The sequence below is a fragment of the Colletes gigas genome, unplaced genomic scaffold (assembly GCF_013123115.1).
Source record: "Colletes gigas isolate AHSC1104 unplaced genomic scaffold, ASM1312311v1 Colletes_gigas_Sc00081, whole genome shotgun sequence".
In the NCBI taxonomy this organism is placed as follows: domain Eukaryota; kingdom Metazoa; phylum Arthropoda; class Insecta; order Hymenoptera; family Colletidae; genus Colletes; species Colletes gigas.
Genome location: NW_025106709.1, coordinates 99,051 through 115,364, shown reverse-complemented (window position 1 = coordinate 115,364; position 16,314 = coordinate 99,051). Strand labels below are relative to the sequence as shown.

At 46.2% G+C, this 16,314-nt stretch overlaps 1 protein-coding gene across 1 annotated transcript; it reads left to right on the top strand.

The window, feature by feature from the left end:
* The first annotated feature begins 11,333 nt into the window (after positions 1–11,333).
* Positions 11,334–12,852, top strand: LOC122403871. Its single transcript, XM_043407655.1, has 2 exons — positions 11,334–12,343; positions 12,393–12,852. Exons 1-2 carry the CDS (start codon positions 11,334–11,336, stop codon positions 12,850–12,852), a joined length of 1,470 nt encoding a protein of 489 aa, XP_043263590.1.
* Positions 12,853–16,314: the final 3,462 nt, after the last annotated feature.

Below are 16,314 nucleotides of genomic sequence, written 5' to 3'. Positions count from 1 at the left end.
GGGCGCGGGACCTACCCACTAAAAACCCCACGGTGACCCTTCCGCGACGATTTGGGAGGATACCGGGAATCGCTCTAAGCATACTTCCGGTATCCTCCCCGTGCCCGCGCATTGCGCCCATCCGCGGGGGGACAGATGATCCCCCCGGCAATCACCCTGTCTCATAGCGGCAGGACGAGTCCACTTCGTCCCGCCGCCATCCGTCCCGGGACCGCGTTTAGTGGCGGCTACGAGCCCCAACTCACAATCGCCCGCGACCCCGTTTCTACCCCTCGGCGGTTGGCAGCTCATGGCCGCACCAGGCCACCGAGGGTGCCACTCGTTGCGCCAGACCCGAACAGGGGGCACTGCCACCCCATCCGGTCCGACCCTGCGCCGCCTGGCGGGAGGGGGCTCCTATCAGGACCCCCCTCCTAGACTGGGTCATGCGCCACGCCGAGGGGGCCGCCCGCGTCGCCTTACGCCTCAGCACGCCGCTGATGCTCGCGCTCTTTGCCTCAATAGCGATTGACATATCGTAAACCCGCGTTGGCACACAGCTGCGGACCACCGGGGTATCGCGGTCATTGGGCATTTCCCAATGTTAATAATAATGCAGCGTTCTCGCTCACTCTTGCATGGTCTACCTGGACACTGGACGTCAGGGTGGGCGGGAATGTTGCAAATTGTTAGGAACCGCCCTGCCAAGGTGGCGATGATGAGGATTGGCTTGACCAATCCTCCCTCCGGTAGACAATGTCCGTCGTTGTCACCTTGGCAGGGAACCGAGGTTTCCTTATGAGAAAATAGAGAACGGGAAGGCAGATTGATTTACTTGAACAGAGAAACCTCGTCAATAGTCAGTCTCCGCAGACTTCAGTTCTGCGTATCAGAAGCAACAGCTTCTGAGGGTTAAGGTAAAGATTAAGGGCACAGAGTGGCTATGCGATACGCAACGACCACGAGCAACATCATGTATGCATCTGCGAATATTTGGTCGTGGCCGAAACACTACAAGTGAAAATAAAAAAAAATATTATGTAAAGTTTGTTTGTAAAGGCTTTATTACAAAGTTATAAACAAATATTGAACGTAGGAATTATGCACGTAGCAGCATAAAAGAAAGATTGCGCGTATTTACGTTCTATGTTACATTGTAAATATTTAAGAGATACCTACTTCTTGTCTTCTAATGATTCATTGAGACTACAGTAGTTGTACAGTAGATAAATAAACACACTCGAAGAACTAATTCATTGAATTAATAATTCTGTTGCTGACAATGAGATATAGTACAATCCCGAAGAAATTCGAAATACAATAAATTTTATCTTATATCGACGTGAAGCCTGTATTAGTGCAAGAGGTGATCATTTGAAACGACAATTAAAAAATGTTCAACAACCTTCACACATTAAGCAATAATGTAAGTATACACAATTTTTATTATAACCTTGTAACGAAGCTTCTACACACAAAATTTATATAAAACTTTTTCCTTATTTCGACTTGTAAGTTACGCTCCTAAAATTTGGCTGTTAAACTAGAAAACACCCCGTATATTCTGGGAGACTAACGAGAAAAGTTCGATAATTAATACAATTCTATTTTCACGAAACTTTGCACGAATGTTTATTAGATCAATTTAAAGACTTTTAAGGTTGGTGCTACTTTTGTAGTACTTTAAGGAGAGGGAATCAGTTGGATCGGGATGAAAAGATGTTTGCTTTTAGTTATTTTAATAAAAATTTGGTGAACCAAATAAGTTAAAGAATAACGTATAATTTGTCAATATAACGAACAACTTACATAAATTTTTTAAACCCAAATTACACATAGTTTATGACAATATTGGCGTCGGCGTGGAACGTCACTTTATTAATTTGTTGAAATTGCCTATATTTAAACTCAAGAATCATTGGACAGAAACAGAGAAGAAACGAAAGAGAAATGTAGTTATTAATATTTATACAGTAAACCTAAGAAACGCTATAAAAACCAATATTCAAACAATAATACCATTTCTTAAAATAGGTGCGAGTTAATGTCGCTCTCACCCTTTAACGTTGAGTCCGAATTACGAGGGAGTGGGAATGTGTGGGAAAGTGAATCGGTACACTGTAAATTTCTTTCGCCTAGTCAATCGACTAGGCCGTTTATTTAAAATGTTTGAAATTTAATTAAAAAAAAACAAAATTAAATAAAACAAAAAATGAAGAAATTTATATTTTTAAAAATCGCCAGGAAAAACCGAGCCCGTTGGCGTACTCGTAAAACCTGGCCGTGGTCTGTGGCCACTACGGCTCGCGTCTCGGTCGTCTGCAACAAACAGAGACCGAAATTCGGCTGTAAATACTTGACAACGCTCGTCGCGTTGTCTGACTCGCTTCAATCCACACGCTCCTGTCTCTGTTTATGATAAACAGGAGCGGGATTCCTTCACAGCGATACGCAACTGTGTTAGTGGACTGTATTCTTAAACGTTTCTCGCGTGATCGAGAAACGTTCGACTGCAGTTCTGGAAACTTTTAATAGCAGATGGGGAAGACAAGATTTGAGCCTCGATCTTCCCTCTGCTGCTAGCTTGAATTTTGGCTGGAGGTGACAACAGTTGGAGGTTGTAAGGCTCCAAAATTGTCCACTCCGTGATTCAGCGTCGTTTCCTGGTCCGTACGGGACCGGTGTGATGCAAGCCCTTAACTGCGCTAGAAGCGTCTGAAGGTCAAGGTGCTTACACCACGGCGCCCTTTTGAACGTCGCTCTACACCGAGTGTCCGTACACACTGGTGATGAGTGACCGACGTTCGAGCTAATCGAATTCAGCCGAGAGCACCCAGGGAATGCGCCAAATAAGGCCCCTATGGGGGTGGTACTCAAACTGAAATTTCGACCCTCGGAAACGACAATCCCACTCAGGGTATACGCCAAAAGGCCCCTATCAGAGTGTTTGAATCGCACAAAAATTCAAGGAAAACCGAGAAGTTTTTCTCGGTTCTCGTTGCACGACAGCTGATTACAGCGGTACGTGCCTTCCACACAACGGTGGCGACAATCGAACACTATTTAAGTGTTACGATGATTGTTATCAGCCACTGGTTGTTAATGTGGGAAATCGCTTATGCTATGAAACAATTGACGCAACGGTGGCGATAATCGAACACTATTGAAGTGCACACACGATTATGATCAGCCACCGGTTGTTCACTGTAAATTGTTTCAATGCTGCGTTTGATTCCAGAACGGTTCTGTTCACACAACGATCACTAAACTCACGAAACCGTGAGGTTCGAAATCCGACTAGGTTAATTCTTTCGAATTTACCACAGTCTTAATTTCGTTCCGTTTCGGTTCTGTGGTGTAACTATACAATTAAACGGATTTAATTGCGCGTATATCGTGATCGCGGTGTTGGACGAGGTCGGCTTGGAAGAAGCGAACTCGTCGAGAACCAGATAGCAAGTAGAGACAGACCCTCTTGTGCGCGTTCGCGAGAGGGGAGATTGTCTGTCTCGTATTAATCTTGTATCCTCTCTGTTATTTCGGCGTAGTAACACCTGTTCTCATGGAACCGTTACTGGGCCGATCGCGTGACTATGATTGAAGGTAAATTTGGATGTTTTCTACACGGTATTGCTCCCGAAGCAGGTTACGACGCAGAGAAGGCTCTGGAATGTCGCGAACACTGATGTTTAAATATCGCGTTAATTCGAAGCATATAAGAATAGTAGAATATTATTCGTCACCCGGTATTGTTTTCTGCGTATGTAACCGACTCGAGACTGTTCGACTCTCGTGTCCGCAACGCGAAAACAAGACAGGTTATAAAAACTGTCACATACGGATTTCTTCGAAACATCACGCGATCGACGAAACTACGCGTGATTTCGAGCTAACGTTTCGGCGCGTGTATAAAGAGAAGGTACGACAATAACAAGTTGGACAAAGACGAATTCAAATTCGTCTACAGCGCCGCTAGTCGGAGATTCTCCCCTCCGAATTTGACTAACCGTGCTGGATCGTCACTCTTAACTTGGAACCGGCAGTGAGCAGATGGGCATACGATCCCGCTCCCCCGGAATTTCCAAGACGTTCGAATAGTTTCGAGTCACTCGAACTTTCGACGAAATTGTAAACGTGGGTTGGAAGTGCAGTACGAGAACGGATTGGGAATCCATCCGGTACCGTCAATACTTCCGCAAAACCCGTTTACAATTTAAAATCAAAGAGTCGTAAACGTGGACAGGAAGTTCAAATACGGAACGGATTGTAAAACAATCCTATACCGTGAACTTCCACAACCCGTTTACTATTTAAAAGAGTCGTAAACGTGGACAGGAAGTTCAAATACGGAACGGATTGTAAAACAATCCTATACCGTGAACTTCCACAACCCGTTTACTACTTAAAAGAGCCGTAAACGTGAACAACAAGTTCAATACGGAACGGATTGGAAAACAATCCTATACCGTGAACAACAAGTTCAATACGGAACGGATTGGAAAACAATCCTATACCGTGAACTTGCACAGGACGTTCAATACGGAACGGGTTGAAAACAACCCCATCCCGTGAACCTCCGTAGGACGTTCAATACGGAACGGGTTGAAAAACAACCCCATCCCGTGAACCTCCGCAGGACGTTCAATACGGAACGGGTTGTAAAACAATCCCATCCCGTGAACTTCCGTAAGCCGTTTACCAATTAAACAGATTAGGTCGGAACACGACCTGATCCAAAGACTGTAAAGATCTCGCAGGTTATAATCCGAGATTTCGAATTCAGCAGTGGGTACGATCCACCTCAGCCTGAATACAGACACGTATCGCTGTAATCAGAGGTCGTGCCCGAAGTATTCAGCAGTGGCTACGACCCACCTTGGTCTGAAAAATAAAAAGTAAAAGAAAACACGTATCGTTGCAACCAGAGGTCGTGTTTAAGGTATCGAGATTGATTCTCGTACCTCTCTTGAATATCAAACGGTTCGGAACCCACAATCCAGGGGTGTATAAAATACCCTGGGTGGATTTACCACCTTCTAGTCGAAGTGTGGGACAATTTAACTCCCAGCTTACGACGAATCGCAGAATACCTCCAAAGATCGCCAGTCTAGTACGGTCACTGTGCGTAGGACGTTAATTCATTAAGCTACGTGGTGTCAGGCCCAATCGTAAGTCGACCCAAGGGCGCCGTTGGCACACCTGCATCACACCGTGCCCGTACGCACGCAATAAGGTGGTAAAAAGGGCCGAGGAGCGGGTACGGTTGCAGCCTTACAACCTCCATCCGTTACCCTCTCCTACGATAGTCGAAACCTGCAGTCGGGAAAGAAACGAGGTTGAATCTCGTCTTTCCCAAAACTGCAATCAGCTGTTTCCCGGTTTAAAGGGAACGCACACAAACATATACAGTCCACTAGCTTAGCTGCGTAACGCGGCGGCTGAGTTTCCCGCTCCTGAGTGCGACAAGCACAACCAGGAGCGCGTGAACATTAAAACGAGACGGAGAGAGTGACAAACGTTACCGTATATTTACATCTCGTTCCGTCTCTTTTGTTTCAGAACAGCGTGACGCGAGCACACGCCAGACGCCGGTCAGACAGGCGAGGTTTTGTCGCGTATAATTTAATTAAGACAGGCTGTTCGCATTTAAAGGTCCACAATAAACGACGTCGTCGAAAGAGTTCGACGACGTGAAAATATATATAACGTGTGACAATTACTTTTCCATCCACCTATTCCCTCGTGATCCGGACTCCCGTTACACGAGGTTCTCAAATCAGTGTTTGAGCCCTCCACATTCTAACAACTGAGGACAACACCGTATAAGAAATGTCCCCTTTTTTCCATAGATCACGCAAGAATTTAACCGCCGTTTCTTAATAACGAATTAACGCGTTATTTAAACACCATTTAAGAAAAAACAAATACATTTTCTTGCTTCTTTCCAAAGTTTGTAGCAAAAATAATATTACTCTCTGCTTAAATATCGAGTTAATTCGATTTTTATTTAAACCTGAAATAAATCGTTAATCGTTTTATTTTTTATATACGCGACCGACCAGAATATTCTAGGTCGACGTGTCCGCGGTTCGAAACATCAAGTAGCAGAAAAAACCACGCTCCTCGGGTTTTTCTGCGAGTTACTCAAACGATAATGCAACGTTCAATTTCGAACAAGTGGTTTAACGCTCGAGCATAGAGAAGGTACGACGATTAACGTTAGACAGAGACGGGCGAGAGACACGGCGACAGTGCCGCGTGACGGAGGATGCCCCCTCTCACGCGTACATTTTGGCAGCCCGTGCTCGTCCGTCACTCACAATCGAGCCACCACCCGTGAGCACATCGATAAGCGATCAAGCTTCGCTAAAAATTACATAACGTCCGAACAGTGTCGAGTTATTCGAACTTTCGTTGAGGCACATCTTGAAACTATTAGCTCATTCTTATCGCGAGCAAATTGGTAATCGATCTTGCTCAGTACGACTAACCAAGAAATAAGAGCGTCGTGTTTTTCGAGCTCTGTTTCAGGGACAGACAACGTAACGCGGTAGTTTTTCTGGTAGAGATTGTATAGGCAAACTCCTACCAGCAACCTACACGCAATTCCGTTCTGTCGAATCGGCTATTTTAATCTGTGGGTTGTGAGTACGACCTAGTTAAAACGAAAGATTGCGGAAACTCTGGTATTATCGAGATTTTCCTTCAATAGTGAACTCCGGTTCACGGCAGCCTGACTTTTCCACGGACTGCTGCAAACAGCGGTCGTGTGAGAGGCATCGAGATTAAGTTTCGATCCTCCCTTGATTGTCGAATGGCTTTAAACCCACCTGAAGGGGCCTTGTAGGCGTATACACCCTGGGTGGACTTGCCGCCTTCCAGTTGGAGCGTGGGACTACTCCCAGCTTCCGGCGACCCGCTAGAGCGCAGTTCATAGATCGCCAGGCTTGTACGGGCACTGTGCGTAGAACGCGACTCAAAAAGCGACGTGATTTTCCAAGCTCAACAGTAAGTCGCCAAGAGCGCCGTTGAAAAGTCCGCATCACATTGTTCCCCGTACGCACGTACGAAGACGGTAAGGGGCCGAGGACCGGGTGACGGTTGGAGCCCTACAACCTCCCTCTAATCGCCCTCTCCTGCGGCAATCAAGTATTGCAGTCGAAGAAAAAACGAGATTAAATCTAGTATACACAAGATAATAATCGAGCGATTCCCGATTTAAAGGGAATGCTCACACATGCAGTCCACTCGCTTAGCTGCGTATCGCCACGGCTGAAATTCCCGCTCCTGGGTGCGACAAGCACAAACCAAGCGCGCTCGGAAAAGAGCAAGATACACGACGTGAATCACGCCGATAGGTATTTAACGCCTATTCGTGTCTCTTTCTGTTACAGAACATCAGCAGCCGGATTATCACACGACGTCAGTTATGCGTCTGACAGCTCGCTGCTCGCCTCTTTTTTTTGATAACGTCTAGCCAAACAGTAATAAACGGCTTAGATGAATAATTTCAGCTAAGTGAAAATAAAAGAGAATAGCGTATTCTTTTCCCAGAGTTCCTTCTTTCGAGATCCGGATCATCCTTAGGCGAAGCATATAAACCTCCTCTCCCTAACAGTTATATTTAAATTGGTTTTTTATACAGGGTGGGGCAATAAATATTAGCACCTCAGATATCTTGGAAACTATAAGTTTCACAGAAATATTTGCTGAAATAAAATTGCACAGTACGAAGGGGCCCATCATAGTTTCTTTGCAGGTGAAGGTACTTCGGACATTTGAAGGTCACCACCATTTTTTTAAATGGATCGGTATAATTTTGCTTCCGTATCATGGTAGAGGATCTTAAAACGAGTTCAACGACTTACTACATAAGGTCATTTGTTCCGTCCGAAGGAACACAATACGCGAATATTTCGTTGTCAGTTTATGATAGGTCCGCGACGTAAAGCTATTTTTGAGAAAAGACATTTTATTCCATTGCCGGCAATAATCATTTAACTTTTCGCATAATAAACTTAGAATTTCACGTTCATTTCGTTCTCAATAGCTCAGCCGGTCATAAACTCGGTCTTCCGAAGGGTACGTCGAAAACGGGACTTTGACCTTCGAGCGGAAACCCCCAGAGGAAAGCCGCGATATTGTCGGATTTCGAAACATTCGCGTACAACCAGGTATCGCCCCACTCTCTCCTAGAAGAAGGCGCGCCAAGGGCGCATAGATTGTGGTGGCAATGCCTAAGGGGGCACGATGATTGGATTTTTTGATTTCTAAAAATCACCAATCATAGTGTTCCCTCATACTTCCAACGCCGCGAGGAAGGGCAAACAACGCCGACTAATCACTTTCCAACAGCGATTCGAAGCACTTACATCTTCACTGCTATTCGAGACAGACAGTTCACTTCGAGTACCTTTTTCGTTCGTTTAACGTTTCGACTTTTCCCCTTCGAGTCAAGCATTCGGACCGAAGGCTTAACGTACGGCTAATCAGCATTAACGTTCATGCTGTGTAACAACTGAGAAACATTGTTTCCAGGTTAATTCCTTGAAACAACGCGTCGCGACTGACCGTTACCAAGATCGAAGGTATCTTCGAGACTTACCATCTCGAAGACGGGCACCACCGTGCGGGATATCACGACGAGAAATCCGCGATCTCAACCTCGAATCGGAACATGGTCCTTCGAGCCGGATACCAGTGACGTGTGGACAATAGACTCTTCTGACGAAACACTAAGTGACACAGACATTCCAAGTGTAACAGTGATTGTGCTGAAGAAGGGAGAGCAACGGAGCACAACACTCGCGGAATCCAGTCAACGGCAATTCTACGGACAAAAGCAGCAGCCATCACCAACTGGAATCATTCATCAAGGACAACAGACGGTCCAGGTTCAACCAGCCATTGCGAGATCCAGTCAAAGGTAAGCTCGTACCTTAGATTTGCCAATCATCCACCTATCAAATATTTCCTTGAACCTCGGTAAATTCGCATCGCATCGAAATGGAATCTCGAAGTGAGAACGCGTCCAGCAGTGCCTCCGCACATATTCGTGATCTTAAAATCAAGCAACGGACCTTTAAGAGCCAGATCACACAGTTCGGAAACTGGATCGAAACATACGCGGATTCCCCCAAGGAGCGCGTGAAATTGCGGGATCGTGTCGGAAGGTTACGCAGTCAGTTTGAAACCTTGAACCGCATCCAGGACGAATTAAGCTCGGTAGGAGATTTTGAAGAAGAGGAAGAAGAACGTCAATCAACCACAGACCACTTCGACGACGTCATGGCCACCGCGGTCGTTTTGCTCGAAAGGTTAGAGGCACGCGCTACACAGGCTTCACCCGCGAGCAGCAATTCGCCAACCCCTTCTTCTTCCGCATACGCGCTATCGGTGAATTTACCGAAAATCGACCTACCGAAATTCGACGGTCGTATCGAAACGTGGATAACGTTCAAGGACGCGTTTCATACATTAATCCATACGCAACCGGGGTTGAGCAAAATTCAAAAGTTACATTATCTACGACTCTCATTGTCCGGAAAGGCTGAAACCGCGATCGGAGCTTTCAGCATCACCGAAGACAACTACGAAACCGCGTGGAAACATCTGATAGAAATTTACGATAATAAACGCGCGCTCGTGTTACGTCACGCCACGCTCCTACGCGACACCACCCCGATGCCAGACGATTCATCAGAGTCGATACGCGATCTCGCGAATCACATGCAACTGCACATTCGCTCGTTGCAAGCACTCGGTCGATCTCCAAACGATATCGCGAACGATCTAATGGCGAGTATTCTGATCGCGGAGATGGGGACCGAAACGAGAAGATCGTGGGAGCGCACCTTATCGGACACGGAGGTACCAAACATTGACGACCTCTTTAAGTTCCTTCACAACGCGTCGCACCAGTCAAAGGAGTACGGAACGGATAACAAACGCTCGACCACATACAGCGACGCTGTGAACAGACTGCGAGCGACCCCGACGCGCAATCCAACCGGTTATCCGAGAACGCAGCCACCGATGCCAAAACGTCAAGTTTATTTGGCAAACACTGCGCGAAACACTCCGACGCCGCCATTATCTTCGTATTCGCAACGACGGTCGACGCCGCCGTCATCTCCTCGTTCGCAACGACGGTCAACCCCGTCATCGTCTCCTCGCGCTCAACGCCGATCAACGCCGCCGCTGGGACCGAAACGAATGGGATACGCCGACGCAAAATGCCCCGTGTGCGAGGGATCACACGCTGTATACCAGTGTCCGCGGTTCTTAGATGCAACGGTACCGCGTCGCGTTGAAGCCGCTCGCAAGGCACATTTGTGTCTCAATTGCTTGCAACCGGACCACCACACGGAAGATTGCAAGGCCGGAATATGCCGTGTCTGTAACCAGCGGCATAACACGAAGCTGCACCAGGATCAGCATCTGGAAACCGAATCCTGACTACGATCGACCGTCAGAAAGCCCGATCTTTCGAGGGTCGCCAACTTCGCGATCGACGAAACGACCACCGAATTAATGGCTACCGCGATCGTACAGGTACTAGATCACGACCGAAAACCGATCGAATGTCGGACCCTGATAGACACGTGTTCGACCGCGAATTTCATTACCGACGACCTGGCAACGAGATTACGGCTTCCAGCGAAGGAAAATACAACGACGATTGAAGCGTTGAACCAGTTGAACACGATCACGAATAAACTGGTCTCAACCACAATCAAATCGCGACTCTCTAATTATCAGCGGGAATTAACGTTCTTTACGATTCCACGCATCGCCGGACCAATCCCGGACGAGCAGATCGATCGTTCTCGAATTACGATACCGGCGGACATCAAGCTCGCAGACCCACAATTCCACCAACCGGCACAGGTGGATATGTTAATCGGCACGGGTCCTACGTTGTCCTCGCTCAACATCGGCCAACATCGACTCTCTCCTCGCAATGGACCTGATCTGGTCCTCCAAAAAACACAATTTGGATGGATCATCGGGGGGAACGTATCAACAACTGCCACGCGTAATAAACAGCGAACACTTCTTACCACCCCAACCTTTGACCTTCAAAGGTTTTGGGAGTTGGAAGAGGTTCCCGAAACACGACACCTTTCCGTCGAGGAGCGACAATGCGAGCAGCATTTTCGGGATCACGTCACGCGAGACAACAACGGCCGTTTCATCGTCGCGATTCCATTTAACGAAAAGAAGATGCGACTCGGCGAATCTCGATCGCGCGCCTTGAACCGCCTTTTTCCCTCGAACGCAGATTCCGGCGAGATCCAGAATTAAAACGTGAATATTCAGACGTCATAAAAGAATACCTAGACCTAGGTCACATGAGCGAAGTAGAGCCTCGCGGCACAGAGGGTTTCTACCTGCCCCACCACGCGGTCATAAAACCGACCAGCACGACGACCAAGATTCGTATCGTTTTCGACGGATCCGCAAGGTCCAGCACCGGATTATCATTAAACGACACCCTTTTAACTGAACCGACGATTCAAGACGACATCTTCGCACTCCTAGTCAGGTTTCGATTGCACACATATGTCTTGACCGGAGACATCGAGAAAATGTATCGTCAATTTCTCATAAGACCCGAAGATCGTCGGTACCAGCGAATATTGTGGCGAGACAACGACGACAAGATAAAAACCTACGAACTTAACACCGTCACGTTCGGATTATCTCCCGCGCCGTTCCTCGCCATCAGGAGCATTCAACAGTTAGCGGACGACGAAAGAGTTGAGGCTCCAGTCGCGGCAACCGTTCTGCAGCGCGACCTATACGTAGACGATTTGTTGACCGGAGCGGACACTTACACAGAAGCAATAAATCTACGGGAACAAACAATCAGGCTTCTTAAATTGGGTGGATTGCACATTCGGCAGTGGGCTTCAAACGAACCACGACTTCTAACAGGACTTCCGGAAGCCCAAATGCACACCAAATATTTCGGAGACGCAACGGTCAAGACTCTCGGCGTCTCGTGGCAAGCGCGCGACGACCACATCACCTACTCGGTGGATCCGAATATCGAGACAAGAGTAACGAAGCGAACAATCTTGTCCACCATCGCGAAGATATTCGATCCTTTAGGTCTGCTGGCACCTGTTATTACGACTGCGAAGCTACTGATGCAGCAACTATGGCAACTGCAATTGGCCTGGAACGAATCCTTACCAGCCAGCATCCACACCGAATGGACCACCTACGTCAAGGAGTTGCCACTGCTAAATCGGACATCATTCGAGCGACATGTCTGTCAACGCGCCATGCACGCCGTAGGATTGCACGGATTCTGCGACGCAAGCGAGCGGGCATATGGAGCCTGCCTATACGTCCGGTCAATCGACGAACTCGGTCATATTAAAACGAAGTTGTTATGCGCAAAGTCTCGCGTCGCCCCCCTTGAAGGTCGTCAGCCTCGCAAGATTAGAGCTGTGCGGAGCCGTACTCCTCGCGTCGTTGGTTTCGACCATTCATGAAATCAATGCATTCAATTTCGATTCCGTGAGGTTATGGACCGATTCGACAGTGGTCCTGAGCTGGCTGAGGAAAGAGCCATGCACGCTAAAAACGTTCGTAGCAAATCGAGTGTCCGAAATCCAACAGAAAACGGACATCGCAGTGTGGCATCATGTCCAATCAGAAGACAATCCAGCGGATCTGATATCGCGAGGACAGTCATCTGCCAGAATTTTAAACGATTCTCTCTGGCGTCACGGACCAGAATGGCTCGCCAACAACGTCACGGATTGGCCCAAGTCACGATTCATCATCACCTCAGAGGTTCCGGAAACCGTTCGCGCGCATGTTTCGCGACCACAATCGTTCGCAGCGAAGAAATCCTGAATCGGTATTCTGTAGTATATGTATACAATGTATCGGGGAATCGTCGGCGAGTTTGCTGCGTTCGACCGACGAGCGTAGCGAGACGCCGGCAACGTCGGAGAAAACAAACGCATACGGACAACGAAGATATTAGGAGAGTCGCATGGTAACGTTCGGTGTGCGAACACGTATTTTATGCATTATGTTACGGCCGTGGGGCCAGCTTAGTACATCTACCCTTTACGTTTATACTTACTGTGTTTTTCTAATCTAAATATATACATATATATCCACCTATTATTACATTAGTGCTTCATTCCTGACTTTCCCGGAACAAAGACTACTACAGCTTCAGAAGTGGGATAAAACAACCTGAATATTTGTGTTAGTTTTGTTAAATTTGGTGGAACGGGAATATTGACTATGGTGTTTTTGAAAGATATTCCGAGGATACACGTAAACCTGGGAAGGGTTGCGGCTCAGTCGATTCGCGCTCTGCACAGGCTCGTTTTCGATGAAGAGGGCGACCGAAACAACCGCAAGCGGCTAAGGCATTTTACGGGTTTTACGTTCGAAAGTGCGACTGAGCTTGGATACAAGGTTGCGTCGGTGGTGGATGCATTTAGTTTGAGCGAGTTGATCGGGATCGCCGGTATACTGAACATCGACTCTGAGGGACAAAAAGAAGAAATTGGACAACGGGTTTGCAAGCATCTGTCCGATTTAACGTTGTTGAAGGAAGCGAACGCAGCGATGACCCTTTCAGAAGAGGAATCGGAAGACGAGGTAGTGGAAATGCCTGCCAGAAGCCGTGATGATACACCTAGATTTGCGTTAAATTTTCGAGATGTGGAAGACTCGATACGACCGTTTAACGGAACCGATGGATATCCCGTGGAGAGGTGGATGGAAGAATTTGAGGAAAATGCGACGTCATTCGCATGATCCGACCTGCAAAAAACTCTGTTCGCGAGAAAATGTTTGAAGGGATTGGCGAGATTATTCGTGCAAGGTGAGAAGGGACTTTCATCGTGGGCACGATTTAAAAGTCGGTTACTAGAGGAATTTGCTACGCGGGTAAACAGTGCAGAATTACACGAAAAGTTGCGCACCAGGAAAATGCAGCGGGACGAATCGGTGCACGAATATTTTTTAAGAATGAAGGAAATTGCAGTACAAGGATCGATTGAATCCGAATCGCTAATACAGTACATTGTGGACGGGATTCCAGACGAGCCAATGGGAAAAGTTCATCTTTACGAAGCCAAGCATCTGAATGAACTTAAGGATAAATTAAAAATTTATGAACGAGTGCGGAACGTAAGTCGACCGGGGGTGAAGAAAGCACTTGTGACGCCGACGACCGGTGCAGCGAGCACGAGCAACGGAACGGGGAAGACGCATACGACACCACCTCGATGCTTTAACTGCAACGACGTGGGACATTTGGCCAACGCCTGTCCAAAGCCAAAAGAAGCCCAGGATCGTGCTACATCTGTGGATCGGTCGAGCATCAGAAGCAGTCTTGTCCGCGGCGATCGGAAGCGTTGAGGGAAGGGAGAGGAGCGAGGAAGAGCGAGATGAATACGCACCTGGTTAATTTAAGGGCAAGCGAGATAAGTCCATGTTACACCGTCGAATTAATTTCAGATCTAGGTAAGATCGAAGCAGTTATCGATACCGGAAGTCCGGTATCATTTTTAAGTCGGAGATTAGTTCCCGCGAATGTTCAATTAAATAATTACGATCGTACGATGCGATTCGAAGGAGTGAACAGAAGCGCGATAGAAATATTGGGCCAGTTGAGGGAAAAAACATTAGTTTCGGGTTGCGAAGCAATACTCGATTTTTACGTGATTCCGGATCGAACGCTTAGTTGTGATTGCTTATTAGGTCGTGATTTTATTAATAATGACAACTTAGATGTTACGATCGGGAAATCGGTTATTATTCGCCCGAGCTCGATTGCGGAAATAATGAAGATAGATGTGATAGATGATAAAATAAATAACGATATTCTGGACAATTTAATAGTTAATCCGAATTTAGAATACGAGTGGCAGGAAAAAGTAGGCCCAAATTGTTAACGAGCATTACGTGAAACCGGATGGACCCGAACTTCCAGATACAAAATTAGAAATGGAATTAATTTTGAAACCGAATCATCAACCCTTTTACTACAATCCGCGACGTTTATCGTACTGCGAAAAGAGTGCAGTGACAGCAATAATTCAGGATCTATTAAGTCGAGAGATTATCCGTCCAAGCTCATCGCATTATTGTAGCCCGATTGTGTTGATAAGGAAGAAAATGGACAGTATAGGATGGCGGTGGATTACAGAGATCTAAACAAATTAACATTGCGAGATAATTTCCCTATTCCTAGGATAGAGGATCAAATTGATCAATTGCGGAACAAATCGTACTTTACCCGGTTAGATTTGAAGGATGCATTTCATCACGTTTTTATGAAAGAGAACTCAATTAAATACACGGCATTTACATGTTTTATGGGTCAATTTGAATACCTACGTATGCCTTTTGGGTTATCAAACGGCCCATCATTTTTTATGAGATTTATTAATAACGCATTCCAACCATTATTAAATCAACAAAAAATTTTGATATATCTAGATGATATTTTAATTGCCACCGAAACCCCTTGTGAAAATTTAGAGATACTTGCAGAAGTTTTTAAGGTAATAGTTAGGAATTGTTTGGATTTAAAATTAGCCAAATGCGCTTTTCTACTTACGGAAGTAGTCTATCTAGGTTATCGGATAGACTCGCAAGGCATTAGACCGAGTGAAGAGAATCTAAAGGCTGTGTATGATTATCCTATCCCCAGAAATTACCGCGAACTGCAGAGCTGGTTGGGTTTAGTTTCGTATTTTAGGAAATTCATAAAAAATTTTGCTGTAATAGCAAAACCGCTGTATGACTTGTTAAAATCCAAAGTCAGTTTTCGATGGGACGACGAGTTGCTAAATTGTTTTGAAAATCTGAAAAGAATATTAATGTCGGAACCCGTGTTAGCTATTTACTCGGTACACGCAGAGACTGAGTTGCATTGCGATGCGAGTTCACACGGATTTGGATCGGTCCTATTGCAAAAACAAACAGATGGTAAATTCCACCCTATCTGTTATTTTAGTAAAAGAACTACTCAAGCAGAGAGCAGATATCACAGCTTCGAATTAGAAGCATTAGCAATAGTTTACGCGCTGGAACGTTTTAGAATTTATTTGCAAGGAATACCGTTCAAAATTGTGACGGATTGTAACAGCCTGAAATTAACTTTGGAGCGAAAGGAAATAAACCCACGAATTTTGCGATGGTCATTAATTTTACGAAATTATCAATATACTTTGGAACACCGAACGGGGGATAAACTAGTACATGCGGACGCACTTAGTCGCGAATTTAGTGTGTTGATTATCACGGAAAATAGTTTCGAACAGAACCTTTCTATTTACAGGATCA

Excerpts from the sequence above, each read along its gene's own strand:
- LOC122403871 (XM_043407655.1), top strand. The coding sequence starts at position 11,334 with ATGAGCGAAGTAGAGCCTCGCGGCACAGAGGGTTTCTACCTGCCCCAC. Across the intron at positions 12,344-12,392 it reads GGAGCCTGCCTATACGTCCG|TCTCGCGTCGCCCCCCTTGA; the intron begins GTCAATCGACGA and ends TTATGCGCAAAG.